This window comes from Schistocerca serialis, chromosome 1, assembly GCF_023864345.2.
Source record: "Schistocerca serialis cubense isolate TAMUIC-IGC-003099 chromosome 1, iqSchSeri2.2, whole genome shotgun sequence".
NCBI classification, from domain to species: Eukaryota; Metazoa; Arthropoda; class Insecta; order Orthoptera; family Acrididae; genus Schistocerca; species Schistocerca serialis.
In genome coordinates, this window is record NC_064638.1 from 920,055,471 (window position 1) to 920,073,329 (window position 17,859).

The 17,859-nt window shown below is 45.4% G+C and overlaps 1 protein-coding gene across 1 annotated transcript in view; it reads right to left on the bottom strand.

Annotated features, from left to right (window-relative positions):
- Positions 1 to 17,859, bottom strand: part of LOC126448373 (sodium channel protein Nach-like) — a 117,658-nt gene that overhangs the window by 6,660 nt on the left and 93,139 nt on the right. Inside the window, exon 7 of the mRNA XM_050090996.1 lies at positions 2,728 to 2,781. Within this exon, the coding sequence (XP_049946953.1) occupies positions 2,728 to 2,781 (54 nt within the window). The remainder of the gene's footprint in view (positions 1 to 2,727; positions 2,782 to 17,859) is intronic.

Consider the following 17,859-nt stretch of genomic DNA (forward strand, 5'->3'; position numbering starts at 1 on the left):
CACAAAGTAAATATTTTATCCTAAGATTTATCTTAGTAGTATTTATCAGAAGAATGAATGGACTGATTTTAGCAGTTCCTCGTTAGAAAGAAGATATTTTATTATTAATACGGTAAATATGGTAAATATTGTGAAACACATTTCTCTAACGTCCTACTACTAGGGAATGTAATTCTCATAATTTTTAATTAAGTAAGAAATGTTACTGCACGCAGTTTGTTTCTCGATTAAAACAGGGACAATTACGTGTCCAGAGAGGTTATTTGAAGACGCCGGGACATTTATGTGAAAGCCGAGACGTCTGGTCAGCCTAGCGCAATCAATGTTCTCAGCTCGGCGTGCATACGCTTGCTCCGAGCTCCGCAGCATTCCTCGCTGTGACGTCAACCATGCTTTCAGATAATTGGCGCGGAGTGTACCGCGGTGCATGGTGTCGTGGTTGCAAAGATGGACCTCGCCATTGACGTTGAGAATAAAGTTGCGCGTCATGCAGCCTATTGCGCACAGTTTGAGTGGTAACACGACTTCCTGTGACTGCACGAAAAGCATTATTCAACATGGTGGCGTTGCTGTAAGGGTTCCTCCGAGCCATAATCCGTAGCTAGCGGTTATCCACTGCAGTAGTAGCCCTTGGGCGGCCTGAGCGAGGCGTATCATCGACTGATCCTGTCTCTCTATATCTCCTCCGTGTCCGAGCAACAGCACTTTGGTTCACTCCGAGATGCCTGGACACTTCCCTTGTTGAGATGCCTTCCTGGCACAAAGTAACAATGAGGACGTGATCGATCCGAGGGTATTGACCGTCTACGCATGGTTGAACTACAGACAACACGAGCCACGTACCTCCCTCCTGGTGGAATGACTTGAACTGATTGGCTGTCAGACCCCTTACATCTTTGTGTGGCTTTAGTGACATCTCTGAACATTCAAAGGGACTGTGTCTGTGATACAATATCCATAGTCAACGTCTGTCTTCAGGAGTTCTGGGAACTGGGGTGATGCAAAACTTTTTTTGATTTGTGTAATTTCGTGTGACTCAGGCGTCGGGTGCACGTCTTACTATTGGACGCCATCTAGGCGACTTGCGAGTCCTTATCCTAACCCAGCCATCCAAATGGAGAAGGGGGACCTACAGTGTAACGTGGAATCCCAACCACCTCTAGCTTCTGGTGACTCCTGGCATTATTTAGAGATGAAGGCTGGATTAATAAGAAGGCTGAAAAATCCGTGGGCCGACCGTAATTCGATACCGACTTCTCGCTTTCCTGGCACACTAGACCACCAGGCCCAGCTCACGTGCTTCACCCTCACCCCCGCCGTCCCTGCAGCACTTGTTCGTGCATGAGCATACGAGTGGGTGGGAAGTTTCGGCAAACGGCTGATGGACATGCAGTGTTGCAGACGGGCTGTAGCATACGCAATGCATTCACTGAATGCAGGGTCCCACGCCCGGGTTCCCGGGTTCGATTCCCGGCGGGGTCAGGGAATTTCTCTGCCTCGTGATGACTGGGTGTTGTGTGATGTCCTTAGGTTAGTTAGGTTTAAGTAGTTCTAAGTTCTAGGGGACTGATGACATAGATATTAAGTCCCATAGCGCTCAGAGCCATTTTTTTGAATGCAGGGGGGCCAGCGGTGGGCAAGCAGGTTGCGCAAGCGCCGGACGAGTGAAATCGGGCCGCCTGGCGGGTAGTCTGCACTACAGCCCCGCCCGCGAACGAGAGTGGGGGCGGGCGAGGGCAGCCTTTGCCCCACAGAGCACGCTGGAACCGCCTGCGGCCTAGGTGATAGGGAATTCCTCTGACAAGTTTTCTGTTTGCGATTTTACATCTACGAGGGTTGGAAGTTCAATAGTGGCAACTTCTATTTACAACTTAAATAAAATAGATACATATTTAAAAGTTTTTCTAACTTTCAGAGTAGTCGCCTGCATGGTATATAATCTGTGGCCATCAATGTGGAAGTTGTAGGATACACTTAGGAGCGCCGGTTGTGTTGAAAGATCGTGAGAAGTGATCTGTTGCCCGATGAGTCTATGTAATATTTCTGAAGCGAATACCATGAAGTGCTTCCTACTCTTTATGAATAAAAATTGAAGCTAACAATGGCTTAAATGTCGGTAGTATGGGCCACATGTGCCCGAAAATTTTCCAGAAAAATTATGGGCGAATCCTTCAGAAAGCGTCGCCGCTTCTTTCTCAAAGCTGGTGGCGGGTGTGTGACGAAAACGAACAGCTTAGAGAAAGAATCGGTGACGCTTTCTGAAGAATCCGCCCATCATTTTGCGGGACAATGCTCGGACACAATGCTAGAAAATGCTGTACCACTCACCGCACTACCAGGACAAAAGTCCTAATGACTTCTGCTCGATTCTTAAATTGCAGAAATCACTTCATGGCATTAATTCACTCTTTTGACGGGCCGCTCAATTTTAACGAAGTCCTAGCAAACTTCATCCTGTACAATAAAACATCACCAACAGGAACGAATGTCTTGCGTAAAACAATTAAGATAAACAGCCTAACAGAGGTTAGTCTCCCCAGAATATGTAAGTATCGGCTGACATTTGACGAAAATTAAAAAAAAATCCAACTTTTTTGGCAGTTTTAAATGTAATCTATGGTACAGCTGGACTACTAATTTCTCACGTTATTGAAATATGAAGTATCGCATAGCACTTGACAAGCTCTAGCTTTATGCTTTTCCAAACGTATACGGTAGTTTACTTACAACTGTTGTTAGCAAGACACGGAAGATCCGCCAAGGCGCACTCTCTTCCTGGACCTGGAAGATAAGGCACACAGATTATTCACGAACAGCAAAAGTCACAGCGAAACAAAACCATTAGTAAAATATTTGCCGTTACACGCAGAAAATGCCTTCCGACTTATTTATGTCGGTAACTATCAGCAATGCTAGCGCAATACACTGTATCTTACGTAAGCCACTATAGTATTTCAGTGAACGTAAAGTTGTGATCTAAAATGTTTTCAAACTGGGCCCGTTAACAGTACTGCAGCGATGTGAACGAGATACCAGTGTAATAGTTTTACAATAAAAATAATATTCTAACTGGCCGGTGCACAAATTAGAAGTATAGAAAAATGATATTTCTCCAAAACAAAACTGAGTGCAGCGTCGATGATTAAAAAAAAAAACTGTTTGTCTTGGTGACTGCTTTTGATGAAGGCCCTGTGATTTCTTTGAATTAAAGAAGTTTGACCAGTGAGTGGATTAGGTGTTCTGTATCGTCAATAAACCTAATGGATATTTCATCCCCAACTGTCAGCCAGCAAGTAATTTACATTAGGTGATAACGAATGCATCTGTAGCACTTTTCTTCATGGGGAGGAGCCTATCCAACAAACTTCTGGATTTTTGTGGAAACAATGCAGTTTCTCACTAACTGTTTACCAGCAAAAAAATTGGATTATTATCAACTGCTTTCATTCACTTTTTACGAAGTTATTTAAAATAACTTTTCAGTCCCGATGTATCATATACACTCCTGGAAATTGAAATAAGAGCACCGTGAATTCATTGTCCCAGGAAGGGGAAACTTTATTGACACATTCCTGGGGTCAGATACATCACATGATCACACTGACAGAACCACAGGCACATAGACACAGGCAACAGAGCATGCACAATGTCGGCACTAGTACAGTGTATATCCACCTTTCGCAGCAATGCAGGCTGCTATTCTCCCATGGAGACGATCGTAGAGATGCTGGATGTAGTCCTGTGGAACGGCTTGCCATGCCATTTCCACCTGGCGCCTCAGTTGGACCAGTGTTCGTGCTGGACGTGCAGACCGCGTGAGACGACGCTTCATCCAGTCCCAAACATGCTCAATGGGGGACAGATCCGGAGATCTTGCTGGCCAGGGTAGTTGACGTACACCTTCTAGAGCACGTTAGGTGGCACGGGATACATGCGGACGTGCATTGTCCTATTGGAACAGCAAGTTGCCTTGCCGCTCTAGGAATGGTAGAACGATGGGTTCGATGACGGTTTGGATGTACCGTGCACTATTCAGTCTCCCCTCGACGATCACCAGTGGTGTACGGCCAGTGTAGGAGATCGCTCCCCACACCATGATGCCGGGTGTTGGCCCTGTGTGCCTCGGTCGTATGCAGTCCTGATTGTGGCGCTCACCTGCACGGCGCCAAACACGCATACGACCATCATTGGCACCAAGGCAGAAGCGACTCTCATCGCTGAAGACGACACGTCTCCATTCGTCCCTCCATTCACGCCTGTCGCGACACCACTGGAGGCGGGCTGCACGATGTTGGGGCGTGAGCGGAAGACGGCCTAACGGTGTGCGGGACCGTAGCCCAGCTTCATGGAGACGGTTGCGAATGGTCCTCGCCGATACCCCAGGAGCAACAGTGTCCCTAATTTGCTGGGAAGTGGCGGTGCGGTCCCCTACGGCACTGCGTAGGATCCTACGGTCTTGGCGTGCATCCGAGCGTCGCTGCGGTCCGGTCCCAGGTCGACGGGCACGTGCACCTTCCGCCGACCACTGGCGACAACATCGATGTACTGTGGAGACCTCACGCCCCACGTGTTGAGCAATTCGGCGGTACGTCCACCCGGCCTCCCGCATGCCCACTATACGCCCTCGCTCAAAGTCCGTCAACTGCACATACGGTTCACGTCCACGCTGTCGCGGCATGCTACCAGTGTTAAAGACTGCGATGGAGCTCCGTATGCCACGGCAAACTGGCTGACACTGACGGCGGCGGTGCACAAATGCTGCGCAGCTAGCGCCATTCGACGGCCAACACCGCGGTTCTTGGTGTGTCCGCTGTGCCGTGCGTGTGATCATTGCTTGTACAGCCCTCTCGCACTGTCCGGAGCAAGTATGGTGGGTCTGACACACCGGTGTCAATGTGTTCTTTTTTCCATTTCCAGGAGTGTATGATACACATCGAAATTGCACACCTCACTAGTTCTTTCTTCTCTCGAGCATCACAAGGAGTCAACATTGATTGCAAACTTCGGGTTCTTCAACTGCATAGCATGTCTGAGCGAAATAAAGAAAAAAACATATTTTTCTAAATACAAGCTTTAATCACTTATTAAATTAGTACAGACATTCCTCAGTTAATATAGCTAATTATAAATTAATGTTATAACGGATTTATATCCTTTAAACTTTTGGGTATCATATACGATACCTCGGGACCCAGCGCCAACGTAAAAGTGGACGTGAGGTTATATTTTTTTAGCTTAGTTACTTGGCTTGTCTGCGATGTTCAGAAGGACAGGTAAAGATGCCGGCTAGAAGGCTGCGGAGGCCTTACCTTTGTACCGTGTGAGCAGTGCAAAGTGTTGCTTTGCTTCACTGCTGATAGGCATTGCTTTACACGTTCTACAAAAAAATAAAATTAAGTAGAAGAAGTAATACTAACCTAATACCGGTCCGTGTGGTAATATCAGGAAAAGCGAAAATACTTTGAAAAATATGGGACTTTAATTTGACAGTTTATCGAAACCACAATACATTAAGTAATAGCACAAGTTTAGAGTCAGTAAACACTCGTGTACGTGACGTACAAGGGCTGGAGAAAAACGTGAAAATACAGCGAGAAATGCTTGCTTGTCCATAAATACAGATGTTAGCCTAGCCTGTAGGATGTGCTGTTGCATCTAATAATGAAGGGCACCTGTGCGGTGTTCCCAGTACCTTGCAAGTGTCAGTAGCTGTCAGAACAGTGTACCGTACAGTTGTGAGTGTATTACGTCGGAGATAAGTGAGTTCATGCATTAGCAAATTGTTAGCGGTCGAATAGCGAGTGCTTCCGTAACAAAGACAATCGAAGTGTTTCGTGTTTCAATAGGCACCATATCGATTATTTATACCTCATGCACGCAAAGCGGAAAAACATCAACCGCTAAGTCACAGTGTGGACGTAAGTGTGTGCTGAGCGATCAAGACAGACCTTCATTGCGAACTATGGGGACGAAAAGTAAGAGAACGACAGCTGAAAAAGTCACTGCCGAACTGAATGTCGCACACGCAACCCTGTCAGCACCAAAACAAAACTAAGCTGGGAATTGCTCGGAGAGCAGAAACTCCAAAACCACTCACCAGTTATGCAAATGCCCGTAAAAGGAAAACATGAGGTCGAAGCCATCAAACCTGAATAATGGAGCAATTGAAGAACGTCATTTTAACGGATGAGTCTTGTTTGAAACTGTTTCCAACTTCTAATCGCGTTTACTTCCCAAGAGTGAAACTTGGCGGGCGATCGGTGACGATTTGGGTGGTCTTACGGTGGTATTCCATGGGCGCCAATGTTACTCTGCAAGGTCGCATTTCGGCTGCTGAAGTCCGCCCCAGGGTATAATGTTTATTCTCCAATGGTGATGGCCGACAAGGCCCCTGTTCACACAGCTCGTATCGTCCAGAACAGGTTTCGTGAGCACGAAGATGAATTGTCGCATCTCTCTTGTCACCAGTATTTACGCTCTTCTTTGGAGAGAAGAGTACGTGATCGCTACCCACCTCTGCCATTGTTACCAGAACTTGCAAGTACTTTACAGGAGAAATGGTCTGAGTTTCCCTTGAAAACCGTACAGCACCTGTATTACGAGTCGACTGGAAGCTGTTATTAATGCCAACAGCTTTTCTACACCGTATTAGGTACGGTAATATGTTGTGATTCTTGTTTCCATTTTTTAGTCCATCCCCTGTACATTTCGTAACTTAAATGTTTCCCGTACAATGAGTTGAGAATAGTCATGGAATAGCGATACGCAAATAGACAGACGGTAGTAGTATCCCGTGCACAAAGTATAAAAGGACAGTGAATTGGCGGAGCTGTCATTTATAATCAACTACTTCAAGTGAAAAGGTTTCCGACGTGATTATGATCACGCCAGACTTTGAACATGAAATGGTAGTTGGAGCTAGACGCTTGAGCTATTTCTTTTCGGAAATCGTTAGAGAATTCATATTCCGAGATGCACAGTGTCAAAAATGTGCGGAGTGTAGCGAATTTCAGGCATTACCTCTCGCCACGGATAGCAAAGTGACCGATGGCCTTCACTTAGCGACTGTGGGCAGCGACGTTTACGTAGTCAGTGCTAATAGTAAAACAATAATTGCGTGAAATAACCGCAGAAATCAATGTGGGACGTCCGACAAATGTATCCGTTAGGACAGCGCAGCGAAATTTGGCGTTAATGGGCTATGGCAGCAGAACACGTGTGGGACATAATCGAGAAGTCAGTTCGCGCACAAAATGCAGCAGCGGCAACACGCTCGCAGTTATGGCAGCATGGCTCAGGATTTCAGCAGGGGACTTCCGACTTGTTGAGTCCACGCCACATCAAGTTGCTGCAGTACGCAGGGTAAAAGGAGGTCCGACACGACGTTAGGAGGTATCCCACGACTTTTGTCACCACAGTGTAATCCACACCGCTGCAATACCGAGAAAATTACCAAGTATCGAAATATTACTTATTCAGCGTATAAAGCGTAAGAGGAAGACTACATGTTAATAACTGAAGGTGATCCGGGGGTATAAAGTGAATAATGCGCCGTGGATTATGATATTCCAAATGAATCAGCAGTTTAATCAGAACAGCACCGATTCACGGATCGTCTCAACCCAACCGCTAGACTCAGACTGTACTCAGCTAGACCAGCGTTTCCAGATTGAGTTTTCTAAAGTCTCCCATAGCATCCAAAAAAGTCGTCAAAATAATAGAAACTGGGCAAATTTTTCCCAACTATCTCAAAATTATTTGTTCCTTTAAACTACTAGTTTTACCAGCGTTGACATTTGGAAAAGGTCGAATTATGAGTTCAGGGCCGTAAAATTATCTTACATATCAGAAAATTATTGCACATAAAATAAAAGTTTAAATTGCAAATAAAAGCCGGCCGGAGTGGCCGATCGGTTCTAGGTGCTACAGTCTGGAACCGCGCGACCGCTACGGTCGCAGGTTCGAATCCTGCCTCGGGCATGGATGTGTGTGATATCATTAGGTTAGTTAGGTTTAAGTAGTTCTAAGTTCTAGGGGACTGATGACCTCAGAAGTTAAGTCCCATAGTGCTCAGAGCCATTTGAATCATTATTGCAAATAACAACAGACACAATGACCAGAAAAATAGTGTTGTTTCGTTGTTCTCTTGATTTAATCACCAGCGCACCACCCACATCTCACTTCGCAACTCAACACCTCCATCCCCTACACTACTGTGAACACATAAATCCCTGTCTATATTTTTTACTTACTTCTCCCGAAGGCTCTTAACTTCTTAAGTTCGCTGAAGCAACCGGTTTTCGGTTCTATCGTTTTTTTTTTTTTTTTCAAGGTAAGTTTAATCTGACTGTTAAAACCGCTCAAATTACTTGTTTCTGAAATAACTGATTTTCGATTTTTTTTTCCTATTATTTCCTGTAATAAACGTGCTTTTCACGAAAAGTCATAAGTGGTTGAAAACTAAAAAAAATCGTCAGTATTCTCCTGCTAATTTCAATTTTTTGAAATTTTGGTCAAAAATCGAGTTGTAATAGAGGATCCTACCACCATTTGGGTATTGCGAATAGTCAGCGCTAAATGCTGATAACTGACTTTAGAGAACTCTATTTTCCTTGAAACTTCCTGGCAAATTAAAACTGTGTGCCGGACCGAGACTCGAACTCGGGACCTTTGCCTTTCGCGGGCAGGTGCTCTACCGACTGAGCTACCCAAGAACGACTCACGCCCCGTCCTCACAGCTTTACTTCTGCCAGTACCTCATCTCCTACCTTCCAGACTTAACAGAAGCTCTCCTGCGAACCTTGCAGAACTAGCACTCCTGAAAGAAAGGACATTGCGGAGACATGGCTTGTTAATTTGTTTTCGAGGGTAGATAAAAGTGTACTAAGTACATGGTTCAAATGACTGTAAGCACTATGGGATTTTACATCTGAGGTCATCAGTCCCCTTACTAATTAGGCACAGACAACAGATGAGCTACTTTGTATTTTGATTGGAAAATATAAATGGATTCTTAAGTTTTAAGTTTCTCGTTATAAGGCGTCGGAAGTCGAGCAAATAGAGAGCACTGTACTGTAAGCCATAGCTCGCTTTAATCATAAATATATGTCTGAGTGAAGCTAATCATGTACTGTTACTATAAAATAAAAACGGTGAATAGCAGAGGGAGTGTGAATGAGAACAGTGCCGTATTCAACTTTACAAAATAATGAAAAGTCTTATTAAACCCTTAGTAACTAAAAGTAGCTGGCAAATCTTACACAGAAATAACAAATACAAACCAGATAGGGAACGGTGTTTTATATGTAAAGCATACATTGGGGTAGAAGCTATACAAATTTTCCCCTGAATTAATCGCTCTTGCAACGCAATCTGACTTTGTTTACATGAATCCACTGTGAGGCCCAGCTCTACTCGATTGGAATCAACTACCATCAGCTACACCACAAACTATGGCTCACATGAGAAGAGGGAGCTGTGAATATCATTTAACAACCCTCCGCCGGTGCTCCAGTGCTTTACCCTTTCACTTTGTTACAGGTGGCAGCTGTTTGTCTGTGGCTCAACGACCGACCCCTTTATGGCCACAGGCAACACCAGGCCCTCCGCGGTCAGTTGCGATATGTGGCATGTCTTGAAGTGACGGTCCTAGACAACATAAAACGAATATTTAGTAGCACACCCCGCCCATCCGGAGAACGCTCCAGATGGCATTTCCGAAAGTCAGCTAGTTGTGAAACAGGAAGCCCCTCCGCCTAAAGAGAGCACAGCCTCACACCGCAGTGCCTTCAGCACAAAACAGGACGCCAGCATCCCTCAGAACCAAACTATGATAAATGACTGTTTGTTTTTCGTCTAAAGCGCTAGTCCTAACCCTTTGCGGAACTCTCACCACACCATTGCGAGCACTAGACTATTTAACATAAATATAACTCCTATAACAAAGCAACTATTAAAAAAGAAAAACACAATTGCGACGATAATAAATGTCCTCTCTCCACAAAAATAGGCAGAGTCCATTTTCTTTTAGTTTTATGAGCTTTTATGTTCGACAGCAGGATACAATTCTCATTTCATTATTTTGTGACATCCAATGAAGTGGATTGCCACATTTCAGACAATCTTTCAGGCCATTGTCTCACATATCGCAAAAAAAAAACCACATTCATTTTATGTTCGACAACAACAATGTACACTATGACAGGTCCCCTTTCACCAATTCAATGCTACACTCCTGGAAATGGAAAAAAGAACACATTGACACCGGTGTGTCAGACCCACCATACTTGCTCCGGACACTGCGAGAGGGCTGTACAAGCAATGATCACACGCACGGCACAGCGGACACACCAGGAACCGCGGTGTTGGCCGTCGAATGGCGCTAGCTGCGCAGCATTTGTGCACCGCCGCCGTCAGTGTCAGCCAGTTTGCCGTGGCATACGGAGCTCCATCGCAGTCTTTAACACTGGTAGCATGCCGCGACAGCGTGGACGTGAACCGTATGTGCAGTTGACGGACTTTGAGCGAGGGCGTATAGTGGGCATGCGGGAGGCCGGGTGGACGTACCGCCGAATTGCTCAACACGTGGGGCGTGAGGTCTCCACAGTACATCGATGTTGTCGCCAGTGGTCGGCGGAAGGTGCACGTGCCCGTCGACCTGGGACCGGACCGCAGCGACGCACGGATGCACGCCAAGACCGAGCAAATTAGGGACACTGTTGCTCCTGGGGTATCGGCGAGGACCATTCGCAACCGTCTCCATGAAGCTGGGCTACGGTCCCGCACACCGATAGGCCGTCTTCCGCTCACGCCCCAACATCGTGCAGCCCGCCTCCAGTGGTGTCGCGACAGGCTTGAATGGAGGGACGAATGGCGACGTGTCGTCTTCAGCGATGAGAGTCGCTTCCGCCTTGGTGCCAATGATGGTCGTATGCGTGTTTGGCGACGTGCAGGTGAGCGCCACAATCAGGACTGCATACGACTGAGGCACACAGGGCCAACACCCGGCATCATGGTGTGGGGAGCGATCTCCTACACTGGCCGTACACCACTGGTGATCGTCGAGGGGACACTGAATAGTGCACGGTACATCCAAACCGTCATCGAACCCATCGTTCTACCATTCCTAGATCGGCAAGGGAACTTGCTGTTCCAACAGGACAATGCACGTCCGCATGTATCCCGTGCCACCCAACGTGCTCTAGAAGGTGTAAGTCAACTACCCTGGCCAGCAAGATTTCCGGATCTGTCCTCCATTGAGCATGTTTGGGACTGGATGAAGCGTCGTCTCACGCGGTCTGCACGTCCAGCACGAACGCTGGTCCAACTGAGGCGCCAGGTGGAAATGGCATGGCAAGCCGTTCCACAGGACTACATCCAGCATCTCTACGATCGTCTCCATGGGAGAATAGCAGCCTGCATTGCTGCGAAAGGTGGATATACACTGTACTAGTGCCGACATTGTGCATGCTCTGTTGCCTGTGTCTATGTGCCTGTGGTTCTGTCAGTGTGATCATGTGATGTATCTGACCCCAGGAATGTGTCAATAAAGTTTCCCCTTCCTGGGACAATGAATTGACGGTGTTCTTATTTCAATTTCCAGGAGTGTATATCACTCTAGCATTTTCGAAAAAAATCGTGAGAGCCTGTCTTGCCCCGTGTAGATGGGAGATTGAAATTTTGTTAAAAGATATCGCGGGAACGAAAAAAAAGAAACGCCTGTCAAGAATCATTCCGTGGTGCTCCAGTCATCTCCTTCACCCATCAAGTGGCACGTCAGTGATATCAATTCGATAGGCTAAGTAATTAAATTGATGTGAGAGGCCGTTTGCTTGGTGAGTAATTTTTGTTATCAGTAGTCGGATTACACTCACCAGATAGGTCAAATGGGAATCCATGGAGCAACGGCAATGTTCTTTTCGACGAACACTATTGAGAACCGACATTTGAAGTTGACCTCAGAGGGATTCTACACCCCACACCACACATATTGCATAAGAACTGCGCTATTAGAAACATGACCGTAATGACTATGTTACCATCACCCTGCCTGAAAGGCGGTCTTGAGTCTACAGGCACGGATACGAGTCACTGATAGTGGTCCACTTTCGAGCAGAAATGCTGCATGCGATATGGAATCAAGTCTATCCATTCTACAACGTACTTGCGTTGGATCCTGTAGAGACGTCTTTTACTGTTACAGCCTCTGGTGAATTATATTAGTGCCATCCTCATATCTCGAAATGAGTCACATTCTTTGAACCTACCTGCTAAGGATCCCATATAGCAAAATCTCCAGCGCTGTTTTTCAGACAGTCCCTCCGAATCTTGGTCGTGATCGAAGTCGCTTCCACAGACCGGTAAAGTTTCATCATCTGTATTGTAGGATGACAATATCCAACAGACTATCAGTCACATAAGAGGGTTCCTGTATTTTTTCTTCATAAACAGTTTAATGCATTATTTTTGGTTGTAACACACCCAATCAGTATACATAGCCATACGCTTTGTTTTCTCTAGCATGACTTAGAGATATGTTTCAGCTGCTGCTAAACCATCATTAACACGTTTTGATCCTCTGGCTCTCACAGAAAGCTGAACATCGCATGATATTAACTGCACAGCTACCACAACACAAATGGTAGAAATAAAACACAGAAATGTGGAAGACATCGCAACATATGGGAACTGAAAGAGTTTGCGGTATTGTAGAGTGCTTCCAACAGCTATTCAGAGGTGATGACCTGTACAGTTAATCTCATCTTCCTCATCGACAGGGTAGTGGATGTCTCGGCGGTCCATTTCAAAAAGCATTGTTCCCTCATTTTGCAGTATGTACGTGATTACTGTTCCAGTGTTGACCACTGCCGGAAGATGCTGTTCACAACACGCGTAGGGTAGTACAAATAGAAAGAGGTACTGTCACCTTATTGGTGAAAATGAATAAAAACATGTGGCAGGCATCGCAGCATATGGAAATAGGACCAGTCTGTAGCATTGAGGAACGCTACCAAATAACTGTATGGAAATAATGACCTCTACATTTAATCCCATGCCCCACAGCAACAAGTATATCTGGTATTCCGCCATGGCTCCCTCCATGTCAACCGAGTGGCATCAGACAATCATTATGCGGTAACCATCAGCATATCCAGTGGACGGTCGGGATGGGAAAGGCACCATTCATATGGAATGGTGTACTGTAATACATACCGCAGTTGATAGCGAGATCAATTCTAGCAATTTTACCCGGAAGTCGGAGAGAGTAATATCTACCACATTCTGGAACATGTGTAGAAACAGACTGAGCTGAGTTAATGCTATAGGAGAGTGCTTTGACCACTAAGTGGAAATTGGAACATGTTGTCATAGCTCCACCAACCGTGTATAATGTGTAACGTAAGCGCCAAATGAAGCCTGCTCCTGCAACATGACGTAGTATAAAAGACAGTATGAACAGCTATGATGGTGTTTCTTATCAGGAAAGTTAGGAAGATTCAACATTATACAGGTACTGCAGTCTGAAGCAGATCCCCGTCCCTCAGGGTCCACTCACGTCTTTCACCCACATATTCTAACATTGCTATTCTGTACCATCAAGCAGAGAAAAAGTACGAACAATAAAAGTTCCGCTAACTTCATGCAACAGATTTTTACCACATCTCACTCTTCTGATATATCGAAAACGAATACCGTCTGCATGGTGGCATTGAGCATATGCAGCGATCCTATTAAATATACATGTAGTGATCCAATGGTGCAGGAAGCCAGTGATCAACGGCGCTTGCACAGACTGGTGTAAAGTTTCATCGCCTGGGCTGTATGGGAGCCTACTCACTCAGATTATCAGCCGCAGGAGAGGGGTCCCTGTTACAGCACTTTTTCTTGCTATACGCGCTTTGTACACTGCCATACATTTTTTTTCCGCCACTACTTCGTCATCTGTGTCAGTTTCTACACTGACATTAACACGTTTTGGTCCATTGACTCCCCCAGAAAACTAGACATCACACGGTGTGAATCATGTTGTTGCTACTGATCCCACAACATACCTACACACTAGATGATTGATATAAAAGAGTGTCACAACGTAAGGAAACTGGAACAATTTTGAGGCATTGTGGAGCGTATCCAAACTCCTGTTCGAAGGCTACTGACGACCTCTACATTTAAACTCATCATTCACAGTGACAGGATAGCTGATAGCGCTGTGTTCTGTTTGGTTAATTCCTCGTATTGCTTCCATGCATGCGATCACTGTTTCGGTGTTATCCATCACTGAAAAGTGTTGTCCCCTCCACCAACACACTTTCTCCATCTGAAACAAGCGAAGTCAGTCACTCACTATGTGGTAATCAACAGCGTACCAGTGGACGGTTGGGGTGGAAAAGACACGCTTGATGTGCTGTAATAATAAGCATCATAGTTGATAGTGCGATCAATTTTAGCAATTTCATCGTAATTTCAACACCGACCAATGACGCAGCAGCATGCTTACCAATTTCTGTATCATCGCTACACAGCCCCTCTACTACTTTGCAAGTACCATCGCGAATGTAAATAGATGACTGTGCAGTATGTTCATTCATTGTTAATTCTCGAACAGATACACCAAAGTATACCAGATTGCAACCTACATATCTTTAGCACTTCGATCATATTTCTCTATGTGGATGGGAGTCACTGGGCATTCTCGCATTCGTAGGATAAAGTTAGAGACCGAAAGATCTCCTCGTATTGTCTTTGACCAGCGCTCCCTGCAGCTGACCAGAAGTAGACCACTACGTTCCATACATTCCACATTAGGTGGAGGAACAGTGCACACAAAGGCTGTAACTGCTGTCCCACACCCATACAAGAGCACAAGATTTCTCCGGATGCGCGAATGTCGAGCGGGTTAGCACCCCTTATCAGTGTACAGTAGATATGAAACTGTTGTGATGATATAAGAGACAGTTAACAACAAGAAACTGGTGGTTTTTATGCATGATGGAGCTCCAGACGGATCGAGTTTGCTGCATTTTAAGTAAATCAACTGCGCTATCAATTATGAAGTATTGTTCTAGTGTCTGGTGTCATTACCAAGAAGGTATTGGGAAGAGAGAACATAAACACATGCACTCCTAAGGCTACAAGGTTCTGCACTTAAAACACTCTATGATGTTAGATATTTGCTGCTTCTGACCTTTTAATAGCATGGAATGCAACGCTGTTGGTATCCCAATGAAAGAAATATATTTCCAGAGCATGACATACATTCTCCTTGCAGGTTTCTCTACGATAAACTATGGTGACAAACTGTAAAATGAAAAACTACTTCCTTAAAACTTCGATTCAGTGTGATATATGTACAATAATGGTTTCCAGAGGTGTAGAGCCCCCACTGTTCACATCCAATCATGGTTCAGAAATTATACTAAGCTCGCATCAGTCCTACATAAAACGGAGAATGCCTCTTACAAAGAAAAAACGCATGGCAGTGGTGTTTGACATGTGAAATTACACGTCACGCCGCCACTAACTCCGTAAACAGGACATATGTCAAGCAGATGCAGACACGGTGATTGTATTACCTCACAGACACCTGTCGCTAAAATAGAATCACCGTAGTTACGAAACTGAAGACTCGATTTTATGCCCAAGATGCGGCAAAGGAATGGAGTACGTCGCATAAATCTTCATTTATCTAGAGGAATGTGTCGAAACATGGTGGAAGTCCTCTGATGACCGAGAGGTTTGTGGTTAACGATCACAAGTAGACAGTGCTCTAAGCCACAGACAGAAGAGGCAGTTGTATGCGAGTGGAGCGCAGGTTATGTCACACAACTGGTGCATCCCGACAGAACTACGGAAAAAAAATTGGTCAAATGACCTACATCGAAATGTCCCTCACTCTCTAGAAAGCATCAGCAGTCTTTCATTAAATCCTGCCGCGCGGAATTAGCCGAGCGGTCTAAGGCGCTGCAGTCATGGACTATGCGGCTGGTCCCGGCGGAGGTTCGAGCCCTCCCTCGGGCATGGGTGTGTGTGTTTGTCCTTAGGATAATTTAGGTTAAGTAGTGTGTAAGCTTAGGGACTGATGACCTTAGCAGTTAAGTCCCATAAGATTTCACACACATTTGAACATTTCATTAAATCCTACCTCGTTACAACTCCACCACATCCGATCACTCCATCCACTCTCTGTCATCCTTTAACGCATATGTAAGTAAGTTTAGCGGCAAATGGTTCTCTTTTTTTCCAGGAAAGTATTAAAGACAGCAGTCAACTCGCGTGTAGCACTATTACCTCAATTGACATACAGTAGAACGTTGCCCCGACGAAAAATAAAAGGACTGTTTCCCCCGTATCCATGCTTCCATCTCAACATTTTCTCGTATTCCGCTTGCTGTCATACATTCGTTTCCATCTACAAGAATAGTTCTGCACCAATCAGAAGACATGCAAGTACTCCCTCAATTTCCCTGCATTTTGTCGTATTTTCCCTCGATTTATACGTCTTTTCTGGCATTTTTTATGTCCCTTCTGTACATGCAGTCATTGCATCATTTCTCGTTCCATGTTCTGAAATTGCTTGTAAATGTAGTACAGCTTCCAACACCTAAAGCATATCAATTTGACGTCAAAATTACACCCATACCCCCAGCTCCCTACTACTTTTGGAATGCGAAGATAGGGATCCTCGCAAGACGCGAGGTGAATCAGCGAACTATCGTAATACTGCTTGGTTGTACAGTGCAGCATGAACAGGAGTGAAGCATTTCTTTTAGTTCCAACTCTACCAAAATGCAGTGGATGTGTGACGACACGTCAAAAGAGAATTTCTTCTTATTTTGCAACTAGCTGAGTTCCCGCTGTTTGCCGGGTATGTATTCCAATCCTGTTAGTCGGTTTCGTCCTTCCACCCCAATTTATCTTCTCATCTCCCCTCTCTCTGTCCATCTTCTCCTCCTCATTATCTCTGTCCATCTCCTCCTCCCATTTCTCTCCGTCCATCTCATCTTCTTTCCTATTCTATCCATTTCCTCCTCCTCCTCCTCCTCTGTTCACCTCCTCCTCTCCCTATACCTTGAACTATGTGTCGAACGATGCTATATTTGTGTAGACACATCCAGCGGCATATTTGGATACTGTCTTCGAAATATGATATGTTGCGAATAGAATTAGTAGCAAAGAAGTAATAAATTTAAACGTAATGCATGATGTGGTAGTCGCCGGCCGGTGTGGCCGTGCGGTTCTAGGCGCTTCAGTCTGGAAACGCGTGACCGCTACCGTCGCAGGTTCGAATCCTGCCTCGGGCATGGATGTGTGTGATGTCCTTAGGTTAGTTAGGTTTAAGTAGTTCTAAGTTCTAGGGGACTGATGACCACAGATGTTAAGTTCCATAGTGCTCAGAGCCATTTGGACCATCTTTTGGAACATACATAAATACATACACACATACATACGAGACTGAGGTGACAAAAGTCACGGGATACCACCTAATATCGTGTCGGACCTCCTTTTGACCGGTGTAGCGCAGCAACTCGAGGTGGCACGCACTCAATAATTCGTTGGAGGTCCCGTGCATAGATACTGAGCCATGCTGCCTCTAAAGCCGTTCGTAACTGCGAAAATGTTGCCGATGCATGATTTTATGCACGACCTGACTTCTCTATTGCGTCTATAAATGTTCGATGGGATTCTGTTTCCGGCGATCTGGGTGGCCAAATCATTCCCTCGAAATGTCCAGAATTTTCTTCGCGACCGCTACGGTCGCAGGTTCGAATCCTGCCTCGGGCATGGCTGTGTGTGATGTCCTTAGGTTAGTTAGGTTTAAGTAGTTCTAAGTTCTAGGGGACTCATGACCTCAGAAGTTAA